This window comes from Peromyscus californicus, unplaced genomic scaffold, assembly GCF_007827085.1.
Source record: "Peromyscus californicus insignis strain IS unplaced genomic scaffold, ASM782708v3 Scaffold_1__1_contigs__length_55948999, whole genome shotgun sequence".
NCBI lineage: Eukaryota > Metazoa > Chordata > Mammalia > Rodentia > Cricetidae > Peromyscus > Peromyscus californicus.
Genome location: NW_026294492.1, coordinates 23139197 through 23151951, shown reverse-complemented (window position 1 = coordinate 23151951; position 12755 = coordinate 23139197). Strand labels below are relative to the sequence as shown.

The window sequence follows — 12755 nt, the reverse complement described above, 5'->3', positions numbered from 1 at the left end:
TAGAGAACCCCAGAGGGAATCCAGGAGGTTAAAAGAAAGAGAAAGATCCTAGATTTGTGTATTGTGGAACTTTGTCTCCTCTTGTAATTGTAAAGGGAGTCGAGCACATCAGCAGAATGGCTTGTTCTGTGTATGAAAGGACACTAGGTGTTCAAGCCCTCACTAAGCTTGGAGGCTTTTAGTCCTGAGAGGCCCAGAGAGAATAAGGCAAGTCTCACTGTCATTTCATGACATGATTCCACCTCCTGCCACCATAATTCAGTGAATATCTGTGAGTGACTTTGGTCCCTCACTTCCAGGAGCCAAATCACATGGGGTGGATGCACAGTGTAGGCAACCATCTACAGGACAGTGGAAGTTTATACAGGAAGGCACTGTTTCTTTCCATATCCAGTGTTGTTCGGAGAGTCAGCTCGCTCACAAAATATAGTCTACAGTAGTAGTTAAGATGTTAGTCTGATTAAAAAAAGTCTAGTACATTAGGCTATATTTCAGTTGCAATTGAGCTAGTTTTCACTTTAAACTTGATGCTTAAAGAAAATCATCTGTACGTTAATACAAGGTGAGGCTGTACTGTAGGTATAGGAAGCTCTTAAGCCCTGTGCGAAGACGATGCCGTTACAATATTTATGCGTGCTCCACTTTAAACGAGGGCTGTAGCTCTGCTCCTCTTCCCCGTCTCTCTCCTCCAAGAAAAGTGATGAGACCAACTCTGACACACAGGAGACTTTCTGAGATGCAAATTATAGAGGGAAAAACAAAACACGATTTGCAAACTCTGTCAAGAAGATGTCTCTTTCTGAGGGCTACAAGTGGAACGGAGCACAAATTGGCCTGTGAAGAGTGTCACGTGGCTGTGTGTGGCTCTGACTGAGAGGACAGAGGTAATGAGAGTGCCAGGCACACGGCCTACGATGGTTTGGATATGGGTTGTCATGGGGCCTCCTGCTTCCTGAATGGATAATGCTGTTTCTTGCCTAGTCCTGCCTTCTACCTTCAGGAGATGACAGCACCTTTAATTCCTGAGTGTTTGTTGTGAAGTAGTTTGCATCTTGCTGGCCCTCTCCTGCTACCCCAGCAAATGAAGCAGACAAATAAGAGATACAAGTCAGGTTTGAAAGGAGTTGTTAAACTCCTCTCCATCATTACAACTTTTTGTTGACACCATTCTCTTTGGCTTCCTGGCTTCTGGTCCCTTGTATTTCCTTATCACCATTTTTGTGTAATTTGAGATGGAGCAAGAAACAAATGATAGGATTCTGTCTACTAGGAAAATCTCATCCATGACTTGTCAAATGCCTTTGGGAAGCTACTAAATGACCATTTATAAAAATTGCCAACAGCAGTAGAACTTTCATCAGTGGTTTCTTCTGGGAAACAGGAATTTGGGGGTAAATGTACATATACAGTTAGGTCGAATTACTCATCATAAAAATGGGAACTCTAAGAAACAACCATTGCAGTAGTTGTGTGAAAAACCAACTCGTACCAGAGTGTAAAATTGTAGTTATGGGGGGAGGTGTTTCGGGGGACTGTAGAGATGACTCAGTGGTTAAGGGCCTTTGCTGCTCCTGTAGAGGACCCCAGTTTGGTTCCCAGCACCCACACAGTGTCTCACAACCATGTTTAACTTCAGTTCCAGGTGCTCAGACCCCCCCTCTACTGACCTCTGCGTGCACGATACATGCATGTCGTACACATACATAAATGCAAACAAAACATTCATACACATAAAATAAATAGATCTTTCAAAAAAAGACTAGTTATAACTGAAATTTCTTTTATTTCACTCTAATTTTGAATTTTTCAAAGTTCTGAGAAAGATTTTTTTTTTTGGTGGGGGAACAGGTAATTGTATATTAGATTAAAATTGATATGGTGGTATTACTAAGGGTTTTGTTCAGTCTGAACAGAACTTTAGAAAAATTGACGAAACTAGTGGAAACACATGAACTATGAACCAATAGCTGAGGAGCCCCCAACTGGATCAGGCCCTCTGGATAAGTGAGACAGTTGATTAGCTTGAACTGTTTGGGAGGCCCCCAGGCAGTGGGACAGGGTCCTGTCCTCAGTGCATGAGCTGGCTGTTTGGAGCCTAGGGCCTATGCAGGGACACTTTGCTCAGCCTGGGTGAAGGGAGGAGGGGACTGGACCTGCCTCCACTGAATCTACCAGGCTGAGCTGAATCCCCAGGGGAGTCCTTGCCCTGGAAGAGATGGGAATGGAGGGTGGGCTGGGGAGAGGCTGGAGGGGGCGGGAGGAGGGAGGACAGGGGAATCTGTGGCTGATATGTAAAATTAAATTAAATTATAAAATAAAAAATTAAAAAAAAAGAAAAGTGACAAGTTCTTGAAATAAAAAATCAATGTTTCATGTGGTGGTGTGTTCTGGACTCTCAAGGCAGAGTGGCTGACTACCTGGCCCTAAAGTACTAAGAAGGTACAGGGAGGCTCTTGGTGACGTAAAGAAACACTTTGCCTCCATCTACTGTGACTATCTCAGGTCCAGGCATACAAGGCAGGAGCAGCAGGTGGAGTGTCCCAGAGCAGGCACATGGCAAAGCCAGGATTTGAACTTCCGTGGCCTGTCTTGGTCTTAGCCACCACACTAAACACAGATAGGAATCAATTCCCTTCAGAGATCAAAGCATTCTGCCTGGGGTGTTTGGAATCAGCTTTATAAAAACAAAAGCAAAACCCAAACTCCTCGGCTGGGTCACAGAGCACTGAGAACAGGCAGGGCAGGGCCTGCTGGTGCTAATGGCAGGTCTGGGAGTATGGGAAGGAATGCACATTTGTAGGAGGCAGAGTTCTTGCTGGTTCCCTCATTGTATGTAACATAGCTATTTTTGATTTCTGTCTGAGGAAATTGCATTCAGAAGCATAAAGGTTTATGTAAAGGATTGTGAGGTTGCCATGGTCAGGTACTGGAATAAGGATAGACTTGTAGGTCTTTGGCATAGGATCGAGAATGCTGATGAATCATCCTTCTATGGTTAATTCATTTTCAAATTTTTATTTATTTTTCATGTGCGTGAGTGTTTTGCCTGTGTGATGTATGTGTACCTCCCATGTACCTTTTACCTGAGGAGGTCAGAGGAAGATGTGGAATTCTTGAAACTGGAGTTATGGATGCTTGACCATCCATGTGGATGCCCGGAGCCAAACCTAGGTCTTCAACAAGAGTGGCAAGTGCTTGGAACCGCTGAACCATCTCTCCAGACCCTGGTTGATTTGTTGTCAATAAATATGCTAAAATAATTAAACATGATTGAATGGCAAAGGGTAGTCTTTTTTTAATATGTGGTGGGGGAGAGCTAGTTTATTCTTTCATCATTTTTATGTTATAAAATAAAGCTAATCTTGATTTTCATACAAAGAACGACTCTCTACTTAGAAATTTAAAATCACTGGGCCACAATGGAATTAAGCTCAAAATCAACACAGAAGAAATTTGAAAAACTCTCAGATGTGCAGACATCGAAGCAATTTACTTTTAAATAATCTGTGAATCAAAGAAATCACCAGGGAAATTAGAGAATATTTTTAACTGAATGAAAAATGTGTTAAACAGTATAAAGGCGGCGAAAGCAGAGTTTAGAGGGGAATTGACAGCTTTAAATGCTTCCATTGGAAACATGGAAGGGTCTGAAAACCAGCAATCTTAGCTTCCACTTTTAGAAACCGAAAACCAAAGGGCAGATTAAATCTAAAAGTAGAAGGAAAAAATGACCAGAGAGGAAATCGTTGATATATAAAGTAGACAAGGATGTGTCAGGGCCAGTGAGATGGATCAGTGGGTAAAGGTGCTGCTGAGCAAGTCTGGAGACCCGAGTTCAATTCCCAGGATCCACAAAAAAGCAGAAAGAGAGAAATGAGTGCCAGACAACTGGTGAATGGCCAAGCACAGTGGAGTACTATTTAGAGGAGAAAAAGAAAGCAATGGTTCAGTCATGGATGACTCTTAGGACCAGACAAAGTAGACACAAACAGCTTCTATACTGTATGATTCTATTTATATGGAATTCTAGAAAAGAAAAAAAAAACATTGTAGAAAATATATCACGGATTGCCTGGTACCTCAGTGCCGGAGATCAGACAGAAATAGGCACAAAGTATCATTTGAGGGCTGAGCTTGATGGCACATGCCTTTCTTCTCATCCCTGGAGAGGCAGAAGGAGTTGGATCTTTGTGAATTCCAGACTAGCCTGGTCTGCATAATGAGTTTACAGGATGGCCGGGGCTGCATAGTGAGACCTTGTCTCAAACAAAACAAAACAAAACAAAACAAGTACCCCCTGCCAAAACCCGGAAACAAAAAAACCCTTGAACTGCACACAGTAGATGAGTGAGTTGTCAGTAATTCACACGTCCTGTAGCAAGCCACTTACTAGAGGCAAAACAGTGTTTTTCTGTTCATATTTTAGTGCACGTGAGATGATTATCTTAGCTTTACTCCTTCTCCCCCATCATGTGAGCAGTGTGTAGAGGCATGGACATTCGTACTTGTGAACTCTAGATGGAGTCGAACAACTTTTCCTGGTGGTAGTATAAAGTGGAGTTAAAAACTTAAATCCAGATGTCCTGATTATGAAACATGAAAATAACATAACAAAAAGTTAAAAAGAACTTTGGCTAGAATTCTTTACAGCAAAAATTCCTGTGTTCATTTGTTTTGTAGACTTCATAGTGCACCATATAAGCACACCAATATACACCAATAGACACATACATTGCACACACACATACACATCCCACACACATTGCACATATCATACTGTACACACACTACACACACTGCACACATACACATTGCACACACACACTGCATACATATACACATCACACACTTTGCACACACATTGCACACGCACCCTGCAACACATTGCATATACATTGCATACACACTGCACATATACATATACACCACATACATTGCACACGCACACACACACACACACACACACACACACACACACACACACACACACGCTGCACACACACTTTGTTTGGTGTGTTGGTAAAGAGAATGTTTGTATAAGTGGCCACATTGTAACTTCTGAGCATAAATTATGAGACTCTGGATGTTTCTTATTAGAGGTCAATGTTTTGGGTATCCTGTTATTAGTGATCTTAAAATTTTTCTTTTATTTGTGTGTGTGTGTGTGTGTGTGTGTGTGTGTGTGTGTGTGTGTGTGTGTGTTTGTGTGTGCGTGTACAGATGTGTGCATGCCTGTGAGTCCAGAGGTTGATGTCAGGTGTTATCCTATATTACTCTTCAACTTTGTTTTTTTTTGAGACAGGGTCTCTCTATGTACCTGACTGTCCTGGATTCAATATGTAGGCCAGACTCAAGGTACTGAACTGAATTACATTTGGAATTTCTTTTGATCACATAAGATGATATTGGTCCTGGGGTAAGTGTAAAAACATAATTTTTTGGAGACCTCTATCCAAATCACTATACTAAACAATCTCTACTTTTTAATTTTTTAATTTTATGTATATGTATGTGTGTGTGTGGACAGATACCAGAAGAGGATGTTAGGTAACCACTCCATCATGCTTTTCTTTATTTTCTTTAGCAGGATCTCTCACTGAACCTGGAGTTAGGCTGCTGGCCTGTAAGTTCAGTGGTCCTTGTCTTTGCTTCTCTGTAGCTCTGTGGTTACAGGCGTGCATGGCCTTTTACAAGGGCATTGGGGTTTGAACTCAGCTCCTTTTGTAAGAAGTGCATTAATTCACATAGTCATCTTCCCAGCCCATATCCATTTCCTAAAGATAAAGAATGTTGATAAAAGAGATTCACTACCTCGCTGGTGAACTTAATGGGCTGTTCACTCACCTTGTCGCTTGAAAGCCAGGGGCGACCTTTAGTAAAAACAAGAGTGGAAACAAGACAGAAGAGGCCTGTTAGGGCAACACGTCACCTTTTCTCAAGGATCTAACTTTGCTGTTTGAATTCAATGTGGATTTTATCACAAACGTTGTTTTGTGTGGTGACCTGAACATTTTTTTTGATAAAATGCAAAAGGTAGAAATAGTGAATTGCTTTATTCTTTAAAATTGTCAAACCATCGAAATAGAAGTGAAAAAAAAACCCAAAAAACAACAAACCCAAAACATGGATATATTACAGTCTCAGTATCACTCTATCCCAAGGCCTATAAATACTCAACAATGTCAAAATGAATTTACTAAAAACAGCCACCTTTTATGATTCATGAGGTCGGCAAGTGAGGAAAGGGGCTAGGGGAAATATGTAATTAGAAGTGGACAAATAGCTTTGCATCCAAAATATGTGAAACACCGATGTTCAGGCTCAGGCTGGAGGCCCTTGGTAGGCTCCTAAATCAAACTCAGAAAAACATTATTCTTCTTTCTTTAGAGGCATGAATGTTGACCCTGTCGGCTTCAGACTGAAGGGCCTTCCCAAGAGGGCTGGTCCAACAGTCCTTGAGTTCTGCACCAAGAAACCGCATCTCTGCCTCTGTGCTCTCATTCGTATTTAACTCCCCCCCGCCCCCCCAGATGAGTGTTCACTATACAGCCCTGGCTGGCCAGGGACTCACTATGTAGACCAGACTGACTTCAAACTCAGAGATCCACTAGCATCTACCTCCCATTGCTGAGATTAAAAGCATTCACTACCATACCCAGATGGGCTTTCATTTTTAACAAGCTTTGGGTAGGGTTGCTAAGAACCCTAAATTTTACAAATCTCTGTTCTTCAGAAGCATTGCTCTGTTTATCCTTCTGCTTCATCGAAGTCTTAGAAGAGATTAAAAAAAAATCCTCCTATTGAGCTGATAACTGGTAATAGCTTGTTGTGCTGTTTCTAATGTAGTATTTACATTTTCAGTATTGATTACAATCTGGCTCTTCACCTAAAGGAATGAGCCTGGGCTGCTGGCTTTTCACAAACCTCCATGGGTGGGTGTGGATAAAAGAGTTCTCACCACAGGAGTGAATTCAGATAGTTGAGTTTGCTTGTGTGGCTTTGTTAGATCCTGGCCAGGCTCTGGCAGGACCCTTAACCTTGGGCTGGCCACCACGGGCTGCTGCAGGAACTCACTGTGCCCTTGGTGGCGTCAATAACCCTTTTAGCTTGACTTGCTGGTGTGGAAGTCACTCTCAAAGAGAGGAAAAAAATCCACTGATGAAGTGCAAGACCCTGTTCTCTGTCTTTGATTCAGATCGTCGTTTGTGGTATGGGCTGGCTTCTATGTGTGAGTCTAGACCAGCAGTTCTTAAAACATGTTCACTGGAACACTGGTTAATCCATTTCCTCAACAACCAATTTATCGAACAGCTTTCATGCACTCAGCTCGATCATATAAATTACATACAGTATTATATAGATTACAGTTGGGAATTAAAAATATCTGTATCCCTCCAGGGCTTGTTAATCTAGTTGTCAAAGGTGCGTGTGGATTTAAAAATATATATATATAAGAAGGCAGGGAGTATTTGTGGCCAGTACTTTTCTTTCTTTCTTTTTTTTAACCGCTAAACAACAGTTTATTCATTCCATTAGAGAAGGAGGTAAACTTCAGATTACAAAACCAATGTAAATATAATTTTGAAGAATTAGAGTATCTTCAAGAAACCAGTCACAGCTTAACTGAAGTGCATGAAAACATGGGATGATGTCCACTGAGGAAGGTCACCTTCCTCTAATGTGTGAAAAGTTAATGAGATACACTTCCTTAGTCACTGAGGAAGAAATTTTCTTTCTTGGTGAGCTGATACTATTTCTTCTTTGTAGCTCTTTTCCCTTCTCCTTTCCTTGGTTTCCCCTTTCCATGGAGCGTCTTTAGATGTCTTTGCTTTTCCATAGAATCCTGATGCTCATCTCTGTAAAGGCCAAGGAAACGGAGTGTGCCCATGAGCGCAAAATACGTGTTGTGATTTGGATACCAGTCATAAGCCTCTTACTTTTTGGCCAAGGGCTGTTCACTGAACATATTCACCACTTTCCTGGACTTTGAATCAGTAGGTCTGGCCACCTCACCAAAGATCCGGGCACTTAGACGAGACAGACGCAGTGCACATTCTGAAAGTGAAGCCATTTCTTAGGCAGCGAGGAACAAGATTCCCTGCGTCTGACCTTGCTCGCGTGCGTGCGTTCCGGAAAGCCCGCCCCCCCCCCCCCCCAGTACTTTTCTTAACTACAGAATTTCCTATAGTAAATTACTATAGGAGTTGGTCAGGGTTTGAAGGATACCCAAGGTATCATTTGACCAGGGAGCCTCTGGGTATTAGATTTTTTTTTTTTTTAAGAGATCGTGTTCTCACAGATATAATTCCTAAACTTCAAGAATGAGATTATTTCTCGTGTTGTGTCGTCAGTGTTGTTTCGGGGGCTCAGCGGGGTGGAGGGCTAGTTCTCATACAGCTCAGGGTGACTTACTTCTCTCACTTACCTTGAAGTAACGACACTTCACACTTACTGAAATAGCTCTGTTGATGCCTCGAGCGCAATTCCATGAGCATGTCGTGAAGCAAGGCCAAATGAAGGAAGGGAGGCCGGTGTCCTGACGTGCCTGTGGTGAGGATGGAGAAAGTTTAGAGAAGTCAAGCGTGGGAATGACAACGGCCAGTGAATGTGTTATCCGGAGCAGAAGACAGCCCTGTAGTTTTTCCTGTAGTTATGTTATGCTGCCCGGCAAAGGTGACTGCAGCTGTAATTAGCCTGTGTAGAGAAGCCGACCAGGCTGCAAGCCAGTGACTTGGAACTATAGAACATTATTTCTTGTTTTTTTTTTTTTTCTCATTTTTTTTTCTTATTTATTGTTTTAAGCTGCCCGGTCTGTGGTAATTTGTTACACAGTGACTGAAAAACAAAACAGAGAACTAAATTGAATCACTCCTCTCCTTTGACAAATGATGGACTAGAAGGCCGTGGAATCATAATGAATCACCTGTGTCTCTTAGTTGACCTCTGGGTTCCATGTCCAAGAAGTTGCGTTTTAACCTTTGCCCCTGTATCCCAGGGTGTTACCTAGCAGACTGTTTTTGTTACCTATATGATGCACAGTAGGTTCAGCCCCTCTTCTGTAAGAGCTTAGCCACATCACAGGGGTAATAGGCAAGCCCACACAGCTCATCTCCAAAGGCCAGTCCCAACCCAGTCTTAACTCCACCGCTGTCAAGTACAGATGCCGGCTAGAACTGGCCTCAGTATTTGTTTGGCCTGAGAGTTATTTCCAAGACCTAACTGGTGGTTAACACAAGAAGTTTGAGAGATTCTACACAGCAGCCTGACAATTCCTGGATAGCCAGGTGAACAGCTGGTGTCTGTGAAATGCCCCAGGAGCTGGGTGCAAGAAAGGGGTTGTGCCCTCTGCTTCTTACTGGTAGAAAAATGTATACTTTCCAGTGGGAGTTTGCTTGGGTGTGACACTGTGAAACCCTATTATTTCTACAGAACCTCTCTTGTGAGCTTATAGACCGTAGGCTAGGAGCCATTGACCCTTTTAACAATGAAGAAGGTGCATAAGGGTAACTTACACAATGAGAAATAGTTCAGACCCTGCCGTGAACTCAGATCTACAGACTCCAGACAACATTTCTTCTGGGGCTGTATTTCCTTACTTAAAAAAAAAAAAAACAGTTAAAATGAAGTCATTATCCGCTCTTCATATATAATAGTCTATGAAGGTCCAGGGAGGACAAAATAATTAAGTCCAGCACAGTCCAGTTTCAAGGGAGAGGGACTCATTCAGACTAGGTCAAGCCCCAAGGGAGTGTTTGATGATCAAACTTGACTTCCTCAAGGCTCCAAATCGGATGCTGTCAGCCTGCTTGTCTCTATTGTTAGGGCTGTACAATATGCTTTGCATGCTCTTCTGTGCTTTTATTTTGTATCTGTTTGCTCAGGACCCCTGTGGTCTCCATAAGGTGGAGCCTTGGGGTCTAAGGCCCCTGGCTGGGCTCTCCTCTTGTTTTGTTTTATAAAGATATCTGTTTGGTGGAGCATTGTAGGCATCAGGGCTGGGATTGGTCATCAACTCTTGCTTGAAGGTGGATGGTGTCTTTCAGAAGTTGGACCAGTGGCATTAAGGAGTGTGCTGTGGAGATCACTGCTACAAGTGCCAGCTGAGGGTTGTCTGGCTGCCACATGCATCTCATTTAGGAAACGGCCTCTTTCCTGGCAAGACGCACCGTATTATAAAAATCTCATTCCCTTCCCTCCCATTCGCCATAAAACCCTATTACCGAAAGACCACTTAGGTTATTTCCTTTGTTTCTTTAATTCTGCTCTTTCATCTTTTAGCTTTTCTATTAGTGCTTTTGCCTCTCCCTCTGGCATTAGAGTATCCAAGGAGGACATCTGAGACATACATTTCATAGCTTCGGTGTCCCCTGGATGGAGTTATCTTCCCTTTCTTCACCTACCCTAAAATCCATTCTCAACTGTGGTATGTCCTGGCTTTGAGGGTAAGGACCAAATAGCCACACTCAGAGTGACGTTGACCAGATGAAATGATGCTGTTGACATTTATTCCAAGGACCCAGTGGCTGCCTGATGTGAATGTCAGGTGATGTTCATGAACATGACTTGTCTGGGCTCTAGGGCCACATCCAGCCTCCCGACTCTTCCTGTGACTCACCCTCACTGGAGTCTGTTGAATCACTACAATCAGGAAAAGGTACTAATACTTGGCACTGAAATTTAATAGCTCTCCTAGCCTAGGGACTTCATTAGCTGGCGGGAGAATGATGGCAGGCTCTTTATGATCCTGAGCTTCCTATGTGGAGTTCCCTAGATCATATCAGCTGAGATGAGGAGCCATTGCACATTAGAATGGACATTTGAGGGAGAAAACTTTTTGTTTTTTTGTGGTTCTCTATCCCTAAATGTCACTGTTCTTTTCTATAACCTAGACCCACACCTTCTATACAATGGTGATTAGAATTTGGCCTTTGGGAAGTGGGAAAGGAATTGATATTTGGCACAGTCTGACCCAGGAAAGCTAATAGCCATGGCAGTGGAATCTTTCCTCTGTCTTTTGGGAAGTATGTGGCCCATCCTGTGTTTCCCTGCTTAGCTTCACTCCTGAGCCAAGCAGTGTGAGTATAAAGCACTCCTTTGTTTTCTGGGTCAGTTTAACATTTGTCTGGAACTTTTCTCTATTCTGAATGACTAAAAAGTTTCCCTATTAAAATTTTGTTTGAGAGCTGGGGATATGGTTCTAAGGGTCAAAGCGCTCGCTGCATAGGCACGAGGACCTGAGTTCAGTTCCTAGCACACCCAAAAGCTGGGCATACACCATGGATATGCCGGCAACACAAGCAGTGTGGGGCATGAAACTAGAGGATGCCTTGGACCTCCTGGCTGCCAGCCTAGCAAGTCTAGGCTCAGTGAGAGACTCCATCTCAAGCAAATAAGGTAGAAGGTGATAGAGCAGAATACCCAACATCCTCCGCCGGTATCTGCATGCATGCTTTGGGTATACCTTTCATCCTACGCACAAGCATTACATATGTATCACACGTACACACAATAGTAATTCTTTTTTATTATGGGAAATTAAATGTGTGATTTTTAGATTGAGATCACCTGTGTTCTAAACCTCGTAGGCTGATAACTCAGAGTGTGACCTTAACCAAATCAGCCTCAAATGGTCGATCGTAACTCACCACGTCAACCTCTCAGCAGCAGAAAGAAAACTCATCAGAAGTTGCTTTGCTTTGTTGAGGTGGAACTTAAATTTCTGGGATAGTATAATCTAGGCCTGTGGAACAGACAAATGCAAGTTCAAATCCCAGCAAAACCCCAGGTTAATTATGTGGTCTTAGGCCAGTGTGTGCCTAATTTTCCTTTTCCGTGGGAAACATTAGGAGAGTATTAACCCATTGCTTTATGTTGGAGTTCTGTGATATTATTAAGATAAAGTATACTATGTATTATGTCATATTATAATAATATACCTCCTGCACCACTGCAGTAATACATCCTGACCTCTTCTCTTGTTTTCATAGAACTCACCAAGTTTGAGATCCCAGATGAGATTCCAGATGATCTATTTGTTTAGCGCCCCCCCCCATCATATCCCCAAGTTTTATAAGGATACAGATACAAAGTTTTGCTTTTTGTTCACTGTTCTGTCATTAGTCTTTGGTGATAGTCAGCATTTAATAAACACGTATAGAATGAATGTCATTTCTGTAGACCTGTGGTCGGGAGCTAGTAAATATTTTAGGCTGTGCAGGCTGTGAAGTCCATTACAAGTGTTCAGCCTGGCTGTTGTAGTATGAAAGCCCTACAGAGATTCCCTACACAAATGGTGGTGATGGCCATATAAAACAGCATAAAAGAGGCTCTGAGCTAGAGCCAGCCTGTTGCTCGAAACCCAAACGGTCTTATAATAAAAACAGGGAGTCAGACATCAGGGTAAATGCTGAAAGTTCAGAGAAACAAAGGAACAAGCTGCTAGAGAAACTTCTCACCACTACCAAATCCTCAGGCTGAATGGAAGGCGAGATCCTGTCTCCAGGAATCCTCTGACTGAAAGCCTCCGAGTCCTCAGGCAAAAGGCTAGTTTCTGTCTCCTCACAACTTACATGCCTTTCTCCGCCCAGCCATTTCACTTCCTTCCTAGTGCTGGGATTAATGGCCTGTGTGCTTCCTAAATACTGGTAGCAAAGGCCATGAGATCTCAAGTGCTGGGACTAAAGGTGTGTGCCACCACTACCTGGCCCTGTTTCTCTCCTAGACTGAATCAATCGCATGTAGTTCAGGGTGGCTTT

The 12755-nt window shown here is 42.7% G+C and overlaps 1 protein-coding gene across 1 annotated transcript; it reads right to left on the bottom strand.

Moving 5' to 3' along the window:
* Positions 1-7514: 7514 nt before the first annotated feature.
* On the bottom strand, positions 7515-8120 carry LOC128115490 (28S ribosomal protein S33, mitochondrial-like). The gene has a single exon (XM_052746226.1). It carries the CDS (start codon positions 8069-8071, stop codon positions 7934-7936), a length of 138 nt encoding a protein of 45 aa, XP_052602186.1. The 5' UTR covers positions 8072-8120; the 3' UTR covers positions 7515-7933.
* Positions 8121-12755: the final 4635 nt, after the last annotated feature.